Consider the following 19,314-nt stretch of genomic DNA (forward strand, 5'->3'; position numbering starts at 1 on the left):
CTAAATTATGTGGCATATTTTTGTGTGTTGAAAAAACCAGCCACAAAATACGCTACGCAAATATTTCATAGTGTATTTATTCGCGTACCTTATTTTCTGAAAAACGCACGTAAATGTGGTATTTTGCGCGTGGTCTTAGCTTAGTTTATAAATATTTGTTCTACTCTACCAAGTTCTCTGGTGAAGTAGGTAGCAAGGATTCCGCTTACAGAACCGCAGACTCGAGTTTGATCCCTGCTGGTGCAAAAAATTTTTCAAGAATATTGATCAATGGCAGATTTTTACGCGTAAATAAAATACGCGCCGATTAATGGGCAGAAGAAGCATTGGTATGAAGTGCTGGATTCCTGCCCACGTTTTTATGTCGGGTAAGAGCAGATTTTCTCCCAACTGGGTGAAAACCAAGCCAAAAGGGCTAGACATCAATGACACCAATGCTAATACCCTGCTGTTTGCTGATGATCAGGTGATCTTTGCTGACAACGAAGATGACTTGCAGCGAGCAATGTACAACCTTCAGAAAGTAGCTGATAAGTACAGAATGAGAATCTTGTCATCATCATCATTGTATGTAAATGGACTGCCAGTGGAACAATTTAAAAGCTTCAAATATCTCGGATGTGAGCTGTCATATGAAGGAGAAGTTGACGCACAACTTAAGATCAGTAAATTCCTGAGAGTAAGCGGAGCTATAAACCAAGCCATATCTCCAAGAAAAGTCAGAGCCGAAACTCGAATACAAATCTAGAATACGCTGGCAAGACCAATGCTGCTGTGTGGAAGTGAAACATGGACAATGAGAAAGGATATAAAAAGCAGAGTAACCGCAGCAGAAATGAGATTCATACGAGCCACAGCAGGATATACTAGACGAGATAGGAAAAGGAACGAAGACATCCTGAAGGAGCTAGGAGCAGAGCCAATCATTAGACGAGTGAAAGATTACAGAAAGAAATTGCGAAAACACGTTGACAGAATGCCTGATGAATGGCCCCCTCGAAAAGTCAGAGAATACACTCCAACTGGCAAGAGGAGTAGAGGAAGACCAAAGAAAGGACTTGATGATACTTCGGCGAGCAATTCTTCTACATTTTCCCAGACTGGCTGAACAGCTCACCAGGTCAAAGTTCAATGATGATGATGTTGTTGAAAATTCAAAATAAGCAAGTTTAAGGGCGATTTTTAAAATTTTCATGGTACATATTAATTTTGGGCCATTCTGGAGCTCCAGAGATTTTTCAGTTTTCATCAGAAACTCCAAATTGTGCTGGAAAGGCTAGCAAAATATTTTACCATGCGGTTTCAAGAATGATATCAATCAGAATTTTGGCATAATCCGTGCAAAATATGCGAAGAACAAAAATGTTCCAAACACGGATTTATCCAAAAATAAGCGATTTGCAAATTTTTAATCTCTCAGTAGAACCCTAAAGTGGTCCTGAATTTTTAATTTGAGAGGGGGCCATTTTTCCCAAGACAGGTTGGGAGGGAGGCTAAAGTGAAAAAAAACATGACTTTTACGAAAATTCCCCCTCTTCGAGGGCCCATATTTTGCCTGTAGGAGCATCTTCCGAGCTAAAAATGTTTGCTTTGTTATACTTATAACTCAAAATGAGGGTCCCTGCTGAATTACGTAAAAATCCACCGACTTTTTTTTCACAGTCTACCCTAAAGGTAGGTACATACTTTTCAAACCAAGGTTTTAATGCACCCACATTGCCTTAAACCACATTCAAATACATTCACGATACCTATCAATTACTGGACCGTTCGCATTTATAAATTCCTTTACTCGTTTCCCTCATCGCTATACAGTTCAGCAAAGGTATAAATATTTACCTACCTTTCGTAAGAATAGAATAGGTAAGTTTATTTTAATTTTCCATACAATATACGACCAACAGAATACCTAACACTTTCTCGTATGGCGAGCTCGCAAAAACGTACCTGAAAAGTTTATACTTATCGTAAACTCGCTGATGTTACGAGAGTGAAAATCATTCATTAAAAGCTATACCTAAGGTGTGCTGTGTAGACAACACCCACATCGTAACAAACATCTTTTAGCATTTATCTTAGCAGCTTCTCGTGTGTAAACAAATCATCACGGATGATTAAACTCTTCGTAGTTGGTAATCAAGAACTAACCCTTTTTTACTCATCGCAGTCGCAGGTTTTGTTATTAATTGAAAAATTCTAAAATTGAGTCTCACACTCCCAACTCGAATTTACGTTCTGACGAAATTATACCCTTTAAAAGTTTCCTCGAAGAGGCCAAAAAAGTGTGCAGATTATCTGCTTTTTCACGATCATCAACAAGACTGTTTCCTGTTCCATTGACTGAGCTTGAGGAGCACTAATAGGCGGTCTACCTACTCACTTGCAACTATATAAAAAGACCTATTTGAACGACTCGACGATTTAAACGAAAGGAATTTCTTTTCTACGCTGAGGATGTACCGAATGAGAAATAAAATTCGATCATAGCTTGATAAAAAATCACGCTCTCTTTTAAAAAGTAAACAAGCGTCGAATATAAAAATACCACAGCAAACACGAATAGCGTCGAGTCGTCGTCGTCGTCTGCTCTGTACTCGTACATACCTACGATCTTCTTCTATCTACACGTTCATTAGTATTTCACACAGTTTCTCATGGAACTATGTATTTAACAATTTCCCTGCTTGTAATACATCAACGAATGCGCCAAATTGTACTTCTTTCTAACTCGAGCTGACATTTAAATAAGAAGGAAACCCAATGAACTTGATTCTTTTCAACAGCGGAATTCTATGTAGGTACCTGAGCAATGATTATAGACGAGAACACGTAAACGCATTGGAAACAGATAATTATTTCACAAACGTCAAAAAATAAGGAAATATTTTACTGTATACAATGACTATGATTACTGCATGTTTCCAAGACATGGATGTGCATTGGGTTTTAAATTTTTCTCTCTATTTTATTTAGGTAGATATTTTTTCTTTTTACACAAAAATTTGAAAGTATGCGAGAGAAACGTTGCTCTGCGGTGTGCCAATGAGGTGAATATTGTATATATATTCTATTACAGTCGACACCGCACAATATTCACTTAATTTACAGCGTAGATGAGCGGCGCCGAGCGATGGGTTTTCTTTCTATCGATATCGAAAAGTAAATATACGAGTCGAAACATTGAAAAGGTATAGTAATTTATTACATTCCACAGTATATTCGACGGGTAAAAATTTTATTGTCGAATTCCAGCGAACTGAGTTGCAAAAATTTGCCCCAATTTTGTTCTTTTAAAATTGATACGTACTTTATTAAAAACTATATTGAATGGCTCTCTCGAGGTAGACTAGACTTTTTGAAAGAAAAAAACAAAAACATCTCTTGAAAAGAAATCTGAAAAATAAATTATCCAAACTCAGCTCTCGTCGATTAGTAAAGTTGTTGATTTTGTGGTTCTTTTGGAATTTGTTTTCGTAATTATTGGCATTCTTCAGTGATTCGTAGGTACCAAATTTTTAGCGAAAAAGAGACCTATTTTTTTGCATTTGGGTTGAATCGAAGAGACTTCCAACTCAAATTTTTCAAAACTCTTGAAAAAAAACAATCGAAATCTGATTTGCTGACTCTTTTGAAAGAATTTCATTCCTTTCAACTGCTATTTCAATTCTTTTGCTCAATTTTTGAAAATACATATTTATCAATGATATGGTATAAACACTCTTAAACTTTAACGTCCTAAATAAAAAAGTTCAAAGGACCCACAAAGGAAAATTTTATGCCCAAAACACACTGCATTCAATTTTTTTTTCGAAAACATGGATAGCTTGCAAAGAAAAATTTATAAATCACGATAAAATTGGAATGTAACAGGATCAAACGTCACAGAAGTTTTTGATTTTGAAAACTTTCCATTTTGAAATTTTTTTGAAGTAAGGTTACCCATCTTAAAAAATGTTGTTTTCTGGCAAAAATTTCCAAAAATTTCTATTGTTAATTAATAATTTTTTAATTTTTTAATTCCAAAATAAAATTTATTATTATCAAAAAGCCCACAAAAGTTTTGTTTTTTAGCAAAAATTTCCAAATTTTTTTTACAAAATTTTTTGAAATGGTAAACCACATGATATTTGATTACATTCCATTCCAACTTTGTTGTGATGTTGAAATTTGTCACGTGAGCAGTCGAAGTTTTTGAAAAAAGGAAATGAAATGTCACGTTGTCATGTTAAAATTTTTCCTTTGCGAGTTTTATAAGGAGGAAATTTCAATCAACTTGTTTTACATGTTAATTGCTTTTGTCTGAATTCTTTTGGTTCTGAAAATCATCATCACAGATACCTATTTAAGGTTAATCCTTTTTTAGGGGGTGAGGGAATTCTTTTGTGATATCTTGAACTCAATTTTGTTTTTTCAAATGTTATAAACCTAATTTTTTCACATCAACTTCTTTCTTTAAAATCTATGAAATCTATACATGGAATTATTATTCTGGGGCTTTGAGGGTCTGAGTACTTAGCAATGATTAAATTCAAAAATATGAATATGGAAAAAGAGTTGAAGAGAGCTTGGCTAAACTTTTTGAAAAAATACCGTCGATTCAATAGCCTTTTGATCTCATTTAAAAAGAATCAAGCGAAGTGTTGACTCAGAGTTACATTAAATTGAATTTGACAAAAACTCTTTGCCCAACCCTGATTTTAAACACGATTACAAAATTTTTAGGGAGAAACAAGTATAATTTTTTTCACAAATAACGTCTGATAATCAACTCGACTGAAGTCAAAAAAAAAATTTCATGTACCTATCATCACTCTATTTTTTCAACCCCTAAAATTGGAAAAATTTCGAAAATTTTTCAAAGAACGCTCTTACGAGTATCCATTGATATCTACACTTTTTTTTTTTTTTTAAATCAATTTAATGAATTTTTCCGCTGCTTAGTGTTCACCTTCTCGAATCCACTTCAGAGACTTGTGAAAAAAAACCTTCCCTCTTTATACCACAAACTTGGAATCACTAAGATGGAATGAAACTTAATTTAATAACAAAATTCATTTTCAAAATGTCCAGAATGAGAAAATCAAAATTTTTAAACGAAAAATAAGGCTATCTAACTGCTGAAAACTCTGAAATAGTCGAAGTCGAAATACAACGGTTTTAAAAAACCGGTTCTGGGGGCACTTTTCAAGCATCGTTGGAGCCAAATGCTGTGGAAATTTCGACCAGAAATTGGTGAGTTGTAGCTGAAGAGACTTGCCTTTTATCTATTCAAAGTTCGAATCCCTGATTCCTAATTCTTATTGTTAGATCAAAGAGGAGGACCATAGAAAATTGTCTCATGTCTGGAACTGTATGACTTACTATTGTAGTAAAGGTATAGGTACCTTCTTAACCATAACTAGGTATACGTGCATCTAAAAAGTGCCTAAAAGTATGATAGATTGATTGATTGTGACTACTTATTCTAGAATGATAATTTTCAAACCAACTCAAATAAGTACCACATACCTGTCGATATTTAAAAATCCATCGTATAGAATTGTTTTCCGGAAAAACACGCACGTTTGTTCATTTCTCAGCAAGTCAGCAAAAAATTTCCACAGAATTATTACACAATTAAAAATTTTTACACTCACAATACACACATCACTATATCTAATCCACTCGCGAAGTTGAAAGAACTGCGATAATATTATAATTTACCTACATATAAAATAAAGGAACTTTGTTTGCTCTAAAATTTAAGAAGTATAAAAAAATGTACACGAATCTAATCCATCGATGGTTAAAACTGAAAGCAACTCGACGTCTATAATTAAGGCCGAAGTTTCGGTTAATTTTACGAACTATTTGGGAAGTCACATGATAAACAGACGTTAAACCGATTCGTTCGAATGCGCATTACACTCTGAATTGTTGAACCGCCAGAAAAAGATCGGCGACCCTCCTTTCGTATGCCGAGAACCAGTCTACAGTAACTGAACCAAAACTAAAGCATGGGCGCGTATTTGCAGTGCTCAGGCTCAGGCAATTCGATCGGCGATTCGATTAGGTAGGTATATCGAATTAATGGTTTTCAATGCAGGAGTTCGACTATGAATATTATGCCATTTTTATCACAAAATGTTTTGTTGGCTTCGAAAGTCATATCAAATTGGGAAAAAATCAATTCAAAAATTTTTTAGAATTCTTAAAATTTTCTACTCTTTTAATAATCTCAATTATTTACAGATATTTCCTGCAACTCCATCTATTTTGAGTGGTAAGTACTATGCAATGATGTTTCGAGATTGAAAGTTGGTATTTAATGCCAAATTTCATACCTAAATATTTTTGGAAAAACTTCGTAAAAAATGTAATTTTTTCAAATTTTTAACAGGCTTCCAGACTGACATGCTCAAAGTGATTTGAATCTGAAACTACTTCGAGTCGATTTAGAGTATGAAGAGGAGAGGGCTACGTAAATAGACAGCATTAATATAAAATTACAGATTTTAGCTCAACTGGATAATTTTTTTTTCCATATCTTCGAAGATTTCTGAAAACTTTTTAAAATTCAAGAAATTGACTTGAAACCTGACAAATTGGACATTTATGAATGTTCTCTAGATTTATTTTTGTTTTATTTTTACTGGTTCAAATACGTCTAAAGTGCCTTACCCACAAAATACATTTTTTGACTTTGGTTTCCAAGTTTTCGATCAAAGTCAGTAAAGTAGGTAGATATTAGTACAATGAAAATTGAAAATCTTCTGATCCAAGCCAAGCAGCTAGAACATGAAAAATAGGGTGTCCGGGAAATTCATCGCGCGAAATTGGAAAATTATGAAGTATGACACAAAAAGTAAACAAAATCAGTTTACAATTTTATCCAAAGCACCACCAGAGAAGTATGTACATAAGTACATAGGTAGGTAATCAAAATTCTATGTACAGATAGGTCTCACAAGGGAACCACTCGAGTTGTCCGCCTTCGATTGGAACGAAACCACGATTTTAGAAACACTATGGTCTACTTAAACCCCTATAACTAAAACTTCAGCTGCATAAATTCATTTTTCAATTTTTTGAAATTTCAAAATTGGCCATTTTCAGTGATGCTTTAAAAAAAATTCGTATTTATTCAGTAAAAATGATGAAAATTAGTCCTAAGAGTAACTCTTATCAACTCCCAGGAATCTGAATTTCACCGTTTTGAGCCATTCGGCATTCTGAAGCCTCAAGTGCTATTTTCGATTTCTCCAAAATTTTGAATTTGCCCCAGAAGACGAGGATAAATTTTCTGGAGGCTCTAGAATGGCTCAAAATGCTGAAATTCGGACTTGTGGGGGAGGGGGTAGACTATAGATACAGAGATTGACAATTTTCTTGCCAACAGGAAACTATCGAATTTTTCCAATTGTGCAGAGTGATTGTACAAATATTATTAATTTTTTCCTGCTACTAATAGGACACTTTCTCATATCATTATTCAATTACAGATGAGGGGGGGGGGGGGGTCAAACATTTTTAAAACTTTTTTTCATCACTCAGGAAAACATTTAACTCACTTTTCAAATTTTCAGATTTCATTTTTAAAAATTCAAATTTTTGAATTGGGGAAAATAAACGGAAAATTTCAAAGTTTCGTGGCATATTTTCTTTAAATATTTCAATATTTTTCAACAGGGGGTAATAGGTAGGTTGGTAGGTACTTAAAATTGTTGCTAAATTATTTTCTTTCAATTCTGTATCATCAAATGAAAAAAACTAAATCAAAGTATTCCAAAAGAAGAAGAAAACAAACGGATTTCATTCCACAGTTTAATATTGAAAAATGAAAATCAATTATAATTTTTCCAGATGCCCTTTTCAATTTTTAAGGGGAGAGGAGAGTGGAGGAATAAGTCATAATTTTTCAGATCTCGTATTCTCCAGTTTTCGATATTTTATTCAAAAAAGAGAGAACAATTTCTAACATTGCGAAATTCTAAAAGAAAGAGAAAATAAAATACACAGGCATGTATAAAATTTTAATGATTGAAAAATTGAAAAATGCACGAGGAGTGTCAAAAATAGGATAAGTAAAAAGGTTCTAACCCTGCAGAATTTTCAGAAGAATTTTTTTCTTTCAAATATTTTGATGATTGATGAGTAATGAAGGGTAGGGGGGGGGGGTCAACATTTTTTTCGGGCCAAAAATATTTTGGCAGAAATGTTTTGATTTCCAAAACTTCTTCATTAATTTTTCAAAGTTGATATGTGAAAAAAATTGCAAAATAGTTGCATATTTGAGTAGAACTAACTTTATTTCAAAAATTTGGGAAACAAAAATGTCACTTTTTTCAACTGCCTAATAGGTAATAAATTTCTATTTTCTTCTAAAAGATACGTAAGATTCCCAATGACGTGATTTCCATGTTCCCAATTTTATGTAGGTACCTACATACATGAAAATTGAGGAGTGATTTTTTTTGCATAAGGCTATGCGTAATTTAATTCAGATGTATTTTCTCAGGGAAACGTTTTTGGTTTGCTTTTAATACACGTGTTTCTTCTGCAATTATGAAATAGATTGCCCACAAATTACTCAAAAATGAGGAAGGAGGTCGAATTCGTTAACGAATGTGAGTTACACTCGCTGAGAACCCCTCCCCCTCCCTATTCATTTTCCGAGACCTTTAATCGACTGGCTTAAGAAGCAATAAAATCGGTTTCAATAATTAAAAAAAAAAAAAACTACTAAAAAGTATATAGTTCGCGGAGGTTATAGTATTGTGATGCACGTATTTTGCTGTGTTCATGGCAGCACGTATGCATAAGAAACGATTTACAATTTACCTATTCGAGTGTTTTTATTTGTAAACAATTAAAATACCGCGCGTCGGGAATGTAAATAGTGAATGTGAACTATGATGGGTATGAAGGATGGCGATCCCACGTACAACCAGCTAACAGCTATGTACAGTGACATTGTGAAACAGAATAAACGTCAACAAAAACAGTTAGAAGAACAGCAGAGACAAATCAACCACTTATGAGAAGTAGTAGCTCACTATCAAGGCAAGTCAAAAGAGGATGAAAACCATCTCAGCGAACTAACATCATCAACAGATGAGTCAGAGGAAAATCATAGCAATATGACAATAGACAGCATTAAATCCATCCAGTCAAAAGAAACTTACAGTGAAAAACTCAAAAAGAAACGTATTCCACCTATTTACGTAAGTGGAATAAAAAATATTACTGAATTTACTGCAATGTTGGAAAGTATGGAAGAGTGTGAAACCCCTATAATGCAAACCCTCTCTAATGGAGATGTTAAAATAGCATGCTCAAATGAGCAAAGCTTTAGATCAGTGTATAGGGCACTGGAGGCTATAAGGAAGAATCCTAGTCACAAAATGTATGGAATTGGGCACCATACATATCAGTTGAAACAAGATAAACCCTATCAGGTTGTTATAAGAGGGCTACACCCCTCCACTTCACCTGAGGATATCAAATTAGAATTGATTAAAATCGGACATGATGCCATTAATGTCACCAATGTAATTATTAAAAAAACAGAGGTGAAAAAAGATGAATCTGGAGAAATTGTGAGTAAGAAATCATGTAAGGTGGCATTACCACTCTTTTATGTATATCTCAGCCCAAAAGAAAACAACAAGACCATTTATGAAATGGGGTTCTTGTTGCACACTAAAGTGAAAGTGGAACCTCCAGCAAAAAAAAGGGAGCTACCTCAATGTAAAAACTGCCGGCAGGTTGGTCATACCAAAACATACTGTGCAAGGAAACCCAAATGTGTTAAGTGTGGATTAGACCATGAAACAAAGCAATGTAGGAAGAAGAAAGAAGACCCAGCCAAGTGTGCCAATTGTGATGGAGATCATACAGCCAACTGGAGAGGGTGTCCAGTATATCAAGCAAAAATTGCTGCTATATCTAAACCAAAGATGACAGTAATTGATCGTGTTAAGCAGAGGACCACTCAAAGCCAGGAGCAGATAACAACTCAGAAACCTGAACAAGCCAAAATTGTCAAAAGAAACCTTCCAAAGAATAACACGGACGAATCGGATGAACCAGTGGAACTATAGAAGAGCAGGCGAGCTTAAAAGACATTTGGGAACTGCTTAAAAAAATGGATAAAAGAATTTCTCAAGTTGAAAACACACAAAACAAGATCAAAACAAAGAAACATACATCAGTTAAAACCTCACGACTTAGTCATAGATATTATAAAAAATAGAGTACTCTCACTGGAGAGAACCCTGCACATGTCATGTAACTAACTTTTTTAAAGTCAGAAATATTACTTATTTAAGGTCTCCTTAAGATTGTAATACCTAAACCTTGTTGAATAAATAAATAAATAAAAAAAAACTAAAAAGTATTGCTCCAGAGAACTGAATTCCAAAGGGTGGTGAAAGCCCACAAAACTGAAGCCCTCCCATTCAAAGTATCAATAATGGAACTCTCTTCTATTTCGTATTTTGAGCTCAGTCTCGCCTCAAAACAAATTCATGAGCGGGTCATGCTAACTAAGATAAGCCATTTTCATTGAAACCAATCAACTACGTACCTATATGTCAACAAATTCTGCTCTTATTTATAACCTTGACCTATTTTTCCTGCAACAATACGTCTTCTAAAATCAAAGATACCTAACCAAATCACCGCACGGAAATGCTTTCCAAAACAGACTTCAACTTTAACACGTACATATGTACCTACCATATGATAAGTTTCGTAATTACGCTGCCGGAAAAGAGCACCTATAATAAGCAAACCGCGATCGCGTTGGCGGTTGGTATATACCTTCATCGTCTGGCTTGTTTTATTTCACCTTGAATTGTGAACTCGCGTAGTTCAGTAACTATTCCGCAGGTGACGTCTTCGTTCGACAATGGGTGATTCTGACCGGATATGCGAAGCGGGCGTCGTTATTGGCCACCAAAAATTATGTAAACGAGTCGAAGGCTGGAAGTGCATCGTGCGTGTACGTGTACTTATATTCGTTACACTAATGAACATACAACAACGTAAGACCGCCTGAAAACTTGAAGAATAATTAAATTCCAAACGGACGTGGAACTCATCGTATAAAATTCATCTTTATCGCGATATTCGTTCAGGTACCTAACCTACTACTTTAAATGCATCAAATCGAAAAAAAAAAAATAAGAATAGAATCGACGATAGATATATCCTCAATACCATATCAACCCTGCTGTGAAACTCATCAGTGAAACAAAACCTCACTAATCGTGTGTGATCATCGTTAATTTATATACGTTTTATTTTCATATAGACGCCTTTTTTTTCTCCCTCTCGGTATTTGGTATTTCATGAGCGGTTTTTTTTTCATTCGTGTATCTCTCGGAAAATGCACGAGTGACCTTTTTTTTATTATTATTATAAAAATTCATCGGTATAGAATTTCATTGTTTTGTTTTTTTTGCCCCCCCTGTGCAATAACATCGACCACAAATTTAACCAACGTATTGTTTATTCGAATACGGATAGGTTTTTAATTAATTTTTCATTCTGCGGTGGTTGATAGTGATTTGAAGAGTGAAAAAACTATTTTTCTATTCAAGTTTAGTCTTTTTTTAAAAGCGGTTTGGTTTCGGTTTGCCACACGCTAGGCATCGGAAACCATTTTATTTATTTTTTCAAACAATGCTTATACGAAAATAAGGTAATCCCTTTGCGATAGCGAATCTGCTATTTTGTTGTTGCGGCTGTATTACGCCCGAGTAACAGTAAAATATTGCACCCGAGTCGGCTATTTAATAGTTTCGTCCACATTTACGACACCAACTGCCCAGTAAACTTTTCTTTCAAAGATCACTTTCGAGTATCGAATGTGAAAAGTATATATTGTAACTTTGTGATGCGATATTTTTCATCGAAATATCCCAATTTATTCGCGGGTTTGGTTTTGGGTCTCAATTAACTATTTATTTAGAAAAAAAATTCTGGTGGGTTGAGTTTTGAAGTGTCTGGAAATAGTTTTATGACATGACTCTGGTTTTTTTCCACTTCAATCATTTTTTGGCTAATGCGTACTTATCAGTGAATAAAAATGATACAGAAAAGTTCGAAAATAGGAAAGGAAGATGAAAAACTGAAAATGAAATCGACATCTCTCAAAATAAAATTTGAAATGAAATTTAAAATTTTGAACAGAAATTACAAGCGTAGAATTAAATTGAAAAATTTGAAAATGGAGTTGAAAACTGACAAAGAGTGGATTCCCAACTAGCAGAGAAATTTTTCAAACATCATGCAAAGATACTTCACCAACGTCAAAATTTCGGCTGCTGAAGTGCATTTTTCCATTCTCGCGAATATTCGAATATTCGAAAATCAATTAATTAGCCACAACAATGGTAAGCACCTACTCAAAATTTTACCAAACTGACACTAAAAGCCGAAATTTTATAGGCTTACGTACCTACTATGCCCTAAATTTGACCCCTCGAATAGATTGAAAACAGTCACCAATGTCGGTAGTTTGAAAGCTAAAATTGATTTCAATAATAAACGCTACATGATGATAATTTCAGCTTTCAAAAATCTGCCGGAGAAGCTTCAAAACTGCTCAAATTCCGAAACCGTTTCCAACTTATTTAGTGGATGGAAAAAAGACGTGTACAGGTTCCGGATATTAATATCAGCTTTTTGAGTAAATTCGGTAAACACTTTTTTTTCGTTCAAGTCCAAATAAAAGGTTTTCAAAAAATCCATCAAAAATCGAAAATTGCTCTTTAGAGCCCCTGAAATTTTGGCTGCTGATGTAAGTATTTTTGTATGCATTTTCGATTTATCATTGTCGCGTTGAAAAAATTTTCTGGCAGTTGGTAAATCTCCTTCATGAGAATGTAATTTAAAGTTCCAAAAGGCAAAAGTTAAAACACAGGAAATAAAGTCATAGTAGGTAGATATTTTTGAAAATAAAATCGAAAAAGTGATTTTGAAAAATTAAGCGAGGGATCCCAAAAATGAAAAATCAAGAACTCAGAAAATGAAACCAAAAACTAAAAATGAAGAATATAGAAAATAAAATTTAAAAAACAATATTGAAATTGGAAATGAAATATAAAATTCCGAAAACAAAATCATAAATTTAAAATGAAGTGAAAAACTGAAATTCGATTTTAAAAAGGAAAATGAAAACAGGAAGTTGGAAAATAAAAAACCCAAAACTGCTGAACTGAAAAATTCAAAATCAAGAACACAAAAAATGAGATAAAAAATAAAAATTTGAAAATTAAAAATATAATAAAATTGTAACTCTTTTCATTTTTGATTTTTATTTCACATATTTTAATTTTCAGAATTTTTGGTTTTATTTTCTGAGTTGTTTATTTTATTCTCAGAACTTTAAAATTGCAAATTTGAAATTCTGAAAAGCAAAAAACTCCAAAAATAAAACCAAAAACTGAAAGTGAAATAGAAATGAAGATCAGAAATTCTAAAAACGAAATCAAAAAATGAAAACTGAAATTTTGAAAATGAAAGCAGAAACTAAAAATGAAGCGAAAAAATGAAATCTAAATTGAACTGAAAAAAATTAAAAACCAAAGCTGAAGTGAAAAACTCAAAATAAAGAGCTTAGAAAATGAAATCAAAAAATTGAAACTGAAATTAAAACTGAACATCAAATTTGAAATAAAAATAAAATCAAAAACTGAAAATTAAATAAAAATTTAAAAAAAATCAAGAACTCTGCAGAAAATGAAATAAAAAAAAATAGAATCTTTAGATATACGAAGCCTTTCGAAAAATTGTACAGGTATAAAAATTGCCACTTGAGCAGAGCATTGCCAATGTCATTAACAAAGAACTTACTGTTTTATTCATTTTTTTTTTTTTTTTTTTGGAAAATTGCTGGTAGGTATGGAGTTAATTTTTTTTAGGGCTCAAACTGGAGTGAAAAAAATTATTTTTGGATCAAAAATCTGAAAATTGAAAATGATTATCCATAAAGTAGGTATCTAACATTTTTGAAAATCTCGTCGTCACTTTTTCGTTCGGGTAGGTATTTGTATTTGTGAGTAGGTTGGTGCCTTTAATATAGTTCTTTTCTCAAATTTCCAATGCCTACGTTTTTGAAAAATTAAGAGAAAATGTACACACTTCATTTCTAGAGTTTGAGATCCTGATTGTTTCAGACATGATATTTTTTGAAATTCAGAAATGGTTTTTGACCCAAACACTTCCATTTTTCAAATTTGTTTGGGGAATGAGAAAACTTATAGCAAACAATAAAAAGAAAAGGCTGATTTATTCGACATTAAGTGTCGCGAATGATCCCACCCTTCCCTTATTTATAAGTACAAATAGGTTCCTAGCTGTTAAAAGTATTTTCACAACCTTCAAAAGCATCGCCATAACACCCCTACTTGTGATGCATTTTTTTTAAATGTACCTTCGGAATTATTTTTTGTGCATTGATATTTAATTTAATTAGGTACCTAAATCTGCATACGAATTACTCAAGATGAATTTATTTAAACGTTCCAGCTCAATTTACGACAACGCTAATTCTTCAATCAAAAAACACCATGAATGTGTTCAACGACATGGTGAAAATTTTCAAACAAATTCGTGGCAGAGAGAATTTATTCGGATACGAGTCAACATTGGCGAATCAATTTTATTTAACATATTGTCTCATCAGCGAAATCTACCAATGCAGAGAATTCCATAAACATACTAAATTAATTTGGTTTACATGCCAATTTTCAATACTCATGATATGTATTTCTTCCACGTTACTTTACCTACTATATGGTGATAAAAACGATCTCATGGCTATGTTTTACACCGCATTTATAATTATGATTGGTATTTTCTTATTAGTTGTATTTGGATACATATCAGGGTTTCGCTACCGCAACGATTTACACATTGCCATTCAAACAGCTGATTACATCGTCACTAAAAGAATATCAATCAATATTTATCGAATACAAAATAACGCAATGGATTTTGGAAAATTGATCACAAATATTTCCTTGTTCAGTTTCATAACCCATACCGCGTTTTCTTTATGCTGCATTACAAATGTAATATTTTTTTACGAAGAGGAAAAAGTTAAAGATTACACTTACTATGTTTGTTACCTACCAAAACTTGACCAATACGGATCTTATACACTTTTTTTAATATTTAATACTACAGCGCTCACATTTGGTATATCTATATTCATAAGTTTAACTATGATAGCATTTATGTTTGTTTTCTGTACTTTTATCTATCACGATGAATTGCAACAGATTATAAATGATTTGAATTCTCTCAGTTCAGATTCTAGTGTAATTATGAAATCTTACAAAAACATAAAGCCCAGATTCGAACTCGTCCTTGTTAAATGTGTACGCGACATTCAAGATATCATCAAGTAGGTTTAAGATTTCATCAAGTTATAAATCTGTCAGCTAACTCATCAGAAATATTGATCTGTGATAAGTTCATTGTGTTTTCAGAATGGTCAAATATTTTAGAAGATTTTACGAAGCAATAGCTGGTATTACGTTATCTAACGTGCTGTTTTTTGAGATCACGCATGCGTTGATTTTTATATCCGTGAGTGTTCTAACAGGTTTTTTTTGGTGAAAAAATCAACTTCAAATTATTCGAGTGGTTTTTTTGCCTTATTTGTAGTCTGATTACCCGATTGCTGTGAGGATAAAAGAAGGATCTATTTTTCTCGCTACAATTCTATGGGTATTCGTCATATGTTGGATGGGAGAAAAACTAAATGAATCGGTAGGTAATTCGAAATATTATTATATCAACTACGTATACTTACCTACCTAGCTGTACACATCTATTAAAAAATGAGTTATTTTTAATTTTTTCAACAGACAGAAACATTATCTTTTGCTGTATATTCGACACCTTGGTATCTGTCAACATCTGTTCGCAAAGATGTTCTCATACTTTTAAGTCAAACTAGAATGTCAGTGGCTAGAAAAGCTCTAGGGACTTATCCACTTAGCTTTTCGACGTTTTTACGTTATATGCATGTTATACTATCAACTACTAATATATTGCGAAAGTTCACCTCAAAGTAAATTTGTATAACTGCAGGTAATTTTAAGTACAAAGTGATCATCACTTTTTACCAGGTGGTTGAAAAACCAGAAAAATAGATATGAACATACTTACCTACTTAAATGAAAAGTACCTAGATATTCAGTAAATTTCACCACTTTCTTTACATTTGCCGATAATCTCATTCAGTTTTGAAGACGGCTTAAATCGCACCTCGGGAGTAATAAGGTGACATGTAAAAAAAAAATGATTTTGATGTTTTTGCATTTTTGGGGCTTGTATGTATGACCCCCCTCAACCAAAAATAACACTTTGAGTTGGGTACATTATCTAGATCATGTACTCTCTAAATTTGAAACAGTGAAATTTCACTATTTCAAATTTAGAGAGTAAAAAACCCAAATGGCCTAACTCAAAATCCCAACAACATTGCAAGTTGTTTGGAGTTATAAGGTGACATCTCAAAAAACTCCAAATTTTTTGAGCAAAATTTCGTACATACAAAGTGTTAACAAACAGTTTTGATTGTTTTGAATGTTTGTCAGTTAAAAATAGTCACAAGGAGTGCATTTCTTATTGGTTTGTACCAAATGGAAATTTTTTTTTAAATTGATCACTTTTCAGAAAAATGAATTTGCACATATAATGAAATTTTAGTTTTTTGAGAAAAACTCAAAGACTAAGCACTCTAGAAAAAAAATAACGTCATTATGTCGATTGGAAATTTAATTCTCTACAACTTTGGTCACATGAAATTTTTTTGGACGCATCCTTTTGCCTCCACATCAACTTTAATGAAAGGTTCTAACTCAAAATGTTTTCCAAACATTGAAATATTTCCTCTTTAAGATTTTATTTTTCAAAGTGTTCTTATGCTAAATGAAGGTAGGATACCTACCAGATCTTCAAAATGAGGTGCTATTCATTCCTCACAATTAATTATAAGTTGATAAAAATAATGAATCAAGGTTTTTAAATTTTGAGATGTGACCTTATTACTCCCAAGCAGAGTTGGATTGTAGAATGTAGAATGTAAAATATAATGTAGAATATCATGTAGAATATGTAAAGTAGAATATAATTGTAGAATATGTAAAATGTAGAATATGTAGAATATGTAGATAACATTTCTGATTGGTTGTTTTTTTCCATTCATTCTAAATTTTTCGTATGAAAATGAAAAAAGCAAAGAAATTCAATCTTCCTCGCCAATTTTTTTCGATCTAAAGAAATGGGAACTTGGACCAAACTTGAAAATTCTTTACAAAATTTTCAGGTTTGCTTCATATTAGGTGTATGTACATATGTGTAGGTACCTATTTTAAAAAAAATTAAATTTCAAGATTGGTAATAAAAAATTAAATCAAGTTCTCAATTTTTGATTCCAAACCCAATCCTCTTATCATTTTATTTTATCAAACACACAACGTACTAATTATGACCATTTGCAGACAAAATATCTCAAAAATTCGCCATATTTGAAATCTAGCCAATCAAATGCGTTATCTACATAGTTTACACAATATTCTACATATTTTACATATTTTACATGTAGAATATGTATATTCTACATATTTTACACGAAAATGTAGAATATTATATTCTACGTGTAAAATCCCAACTCTGCTCCCAAGGTGCGAAATGTGCAAAGGTCATTTAAAAAAAAAATTGACATAGTTGGATTTAGATGTATGAACTGCAGATATGGTTGAAGATTAGAACTATTCCATAGGCAGGGTATAATTGCCTAATAGGTACCTGGAGAGCTCAGAAGGGGTGTAGTTCAACTAACTCACTATACACAATACGAGATGAATGATTTTCACATTTTTCAAAAAAGGTTTTGTGTACTTCCAAGATAGCTACATATCTCATTCAAAATTGAATTTTTAAAAAATGAAATGACATTTTTTTTTGAAAACATGAAAAAAATAGGTAGAAGCAATCTGATGAAATTTTCAAGTTTATGAAATCCTAAAATGTTGTACAAAAGTTGAATCATGTATCCTATCAGCGATCTGAGGGCATATTGATGATTCTAAATTTAACCCCTCGGCTACATATACAACTTACTACATTGATATGTCCCCCTACAAAACACTATTTGGGCATAAATTCGCGGAAACGTTTTCCTGACACCTTAAAATCAGCAATTTTCATACTTTCAACAAATTTGTGCCGACGTAAGCGACCACCAAAAAAAAAAAAAATGAACTCCACAGGGAGATTCAGCATCTCAAACTCTACAAATTGAGTGCTACCCGCAAATTTTAAAAATCTGTTTTGGAGTTTTAACCTGAAAAACAATAATTTTTTGCTAAAATGGCCCCACTTTGAGGCCACGTGGCTCAGCCCCATGGTGTCACGGGGGGCTAAAAAATTTTTTGGGGTGGTTTCAACTCAGAAGGAACCACATATGTGAATTTCAGAAAATTCTGAGACCTACGTTTTTTTTCAACCCGCCCTACTATACATATTTTTCAATATAGTAAGTACTTGGTATGTAAATGAATGATTCAATTATTCACAATCATAGATTTCCACACCTTGGTACAATAATCTATGAGAAAAACTTACAATTAAATAGTAAATGTATTTCACCACCCACTTGACAATAAATTCGCCGCTTTCAGCCGAAACGCCGGTTGTTTTTGCATAACTGCCACTTAAAATGCGCTCAAAAACGACAGTGAATTTGCCGGTGAAAAAAACGCCGGCTACTTTTAAGAAAACAGCTACTTAAACAGCCAGCGAATTGCAGTTTTTTTTTATTTGCCGAATCGCCGGTTAGCCCTAGTAAAAAGTCGCCGGCTACTTTTATAGAAACAGCCGCGTGTTGATTCGCTGATTACAATGCACATGCGCAACGTATGTTTCACAACTCATTTTCACAAAATTTAAAGGAAAGTACGAAGTGCGGTACATGTATACCGCTTGAAAACAAACATTTTAACGTTGCTGTGATAGCTGAATGGTGAGCGCTCTGGACTTCCACGCAGGAGTCGTGGGTTCGATCCCCGCTTGGGTTCAAAATTTTTTGTAGTTTGGTAGATTTTTCGGCGTTTTAATGAAATAAACAGCCACTTTAAACGGCCGGCGTTTTTTTACCAGCAAATTTACTGTCATTTTTGGGCCGGCTTTTTCACTGGCTTTTCAACCGGCGAATCTATTGTCAAGTGGGCACTTACTTAATACTGTACACTTTTTTCCATCTCTTTCTGTGGCCATGGCCCCCCTAATACTAAGGGTGTTGATGGAACT

General features: G+C 33.2%; 2 protein-coding genes across 2 annotated transcripts in view; one reads left to right on the plus strand and one right to left on the minus strand.

Moving 5' to 3' along the window:
* LOC135840311 (clarin-2) overlaps positions 1 to 5,922 on the minus strand; it is a 43,217-nt gene extending 37,295 nt beyond the window's left edge. The window contains exon 1 of the mRNA XM_065356762.1: positions 5,509 to 5,922. The gene's annotated coding sequence lies outside the window, so the exon portion shown is untranslated. The remainder of the gene's footprint in view (positions 1 to 5,508) is intronic.
* Positions 5,923 to 10,792: 4,870 nt separating this feature from the next.
* Positions 10,793 to 16,688, plus strand: LOC135840439 (uncharacterized). Its single transcript, XM_065356980.1, has 5 exons — positions 10,793 to 11,120; positions 14,518 to 15,397; positions 15,483 to 15,582; positions 15,661 to 15,765; positions 15,864 to 16,688. The coding sequence occupies exons 2-5, from the start codon at positions 14,559 to 14,561 to the stop codon at positions 16,071 to 16,073; spliced, it is 1,254 nt and encodes a 417-aa protein (XP_065213052.1). The 5' UTR covers positions 10,793 to 11,120; positions 14,518 to 14,558; the 3' UTR covers positions 16,074 to 16,688.
* The last annotated feature ends 2,626 nt before the right edge of the window (positions 16,689 to 19,314 follow it).

The sequence above is a fragment of the Planococcus citri genome, chromosome 3, assembly GCF_950023065.1.
Source record: "Planococcus citri chromosome 3, ihPlaCitr1.1, whole genome shotgun sequence".
In the NCBI taxonomy this organism is placed as follows: Eukaryota; Metazoa; Arthropoda; class Insecta; order Hemiptera; family Pseudococcidae; genus Planococcus; species Planococcus citri.

Excerpts from the sequence above, each read along its gene's own strand:
- LOC135840439 (XM_065356980.1), top strand. The coding sequence starts at position 14,559 with ATGAATGTGTTCAACGACATGGTGAAAATTTTCAAACAAATTCGTGGC. Across the intron at positions 15,398-15,482 it reads GACATTCAAGATATCATCAA|AATGGTCAAATATTTTAGAA; the intron begins GTAGGTTTAAGA and ends TTGTGTTTTCAG. Across the intron at positions 15,766-15,863 it reads GAGAAAAACTAAATGAATCG|ACAGAAACATTATCTTTTGC; the intron begins GTAGGTAATTCG and ends TTTTTTCAACAG.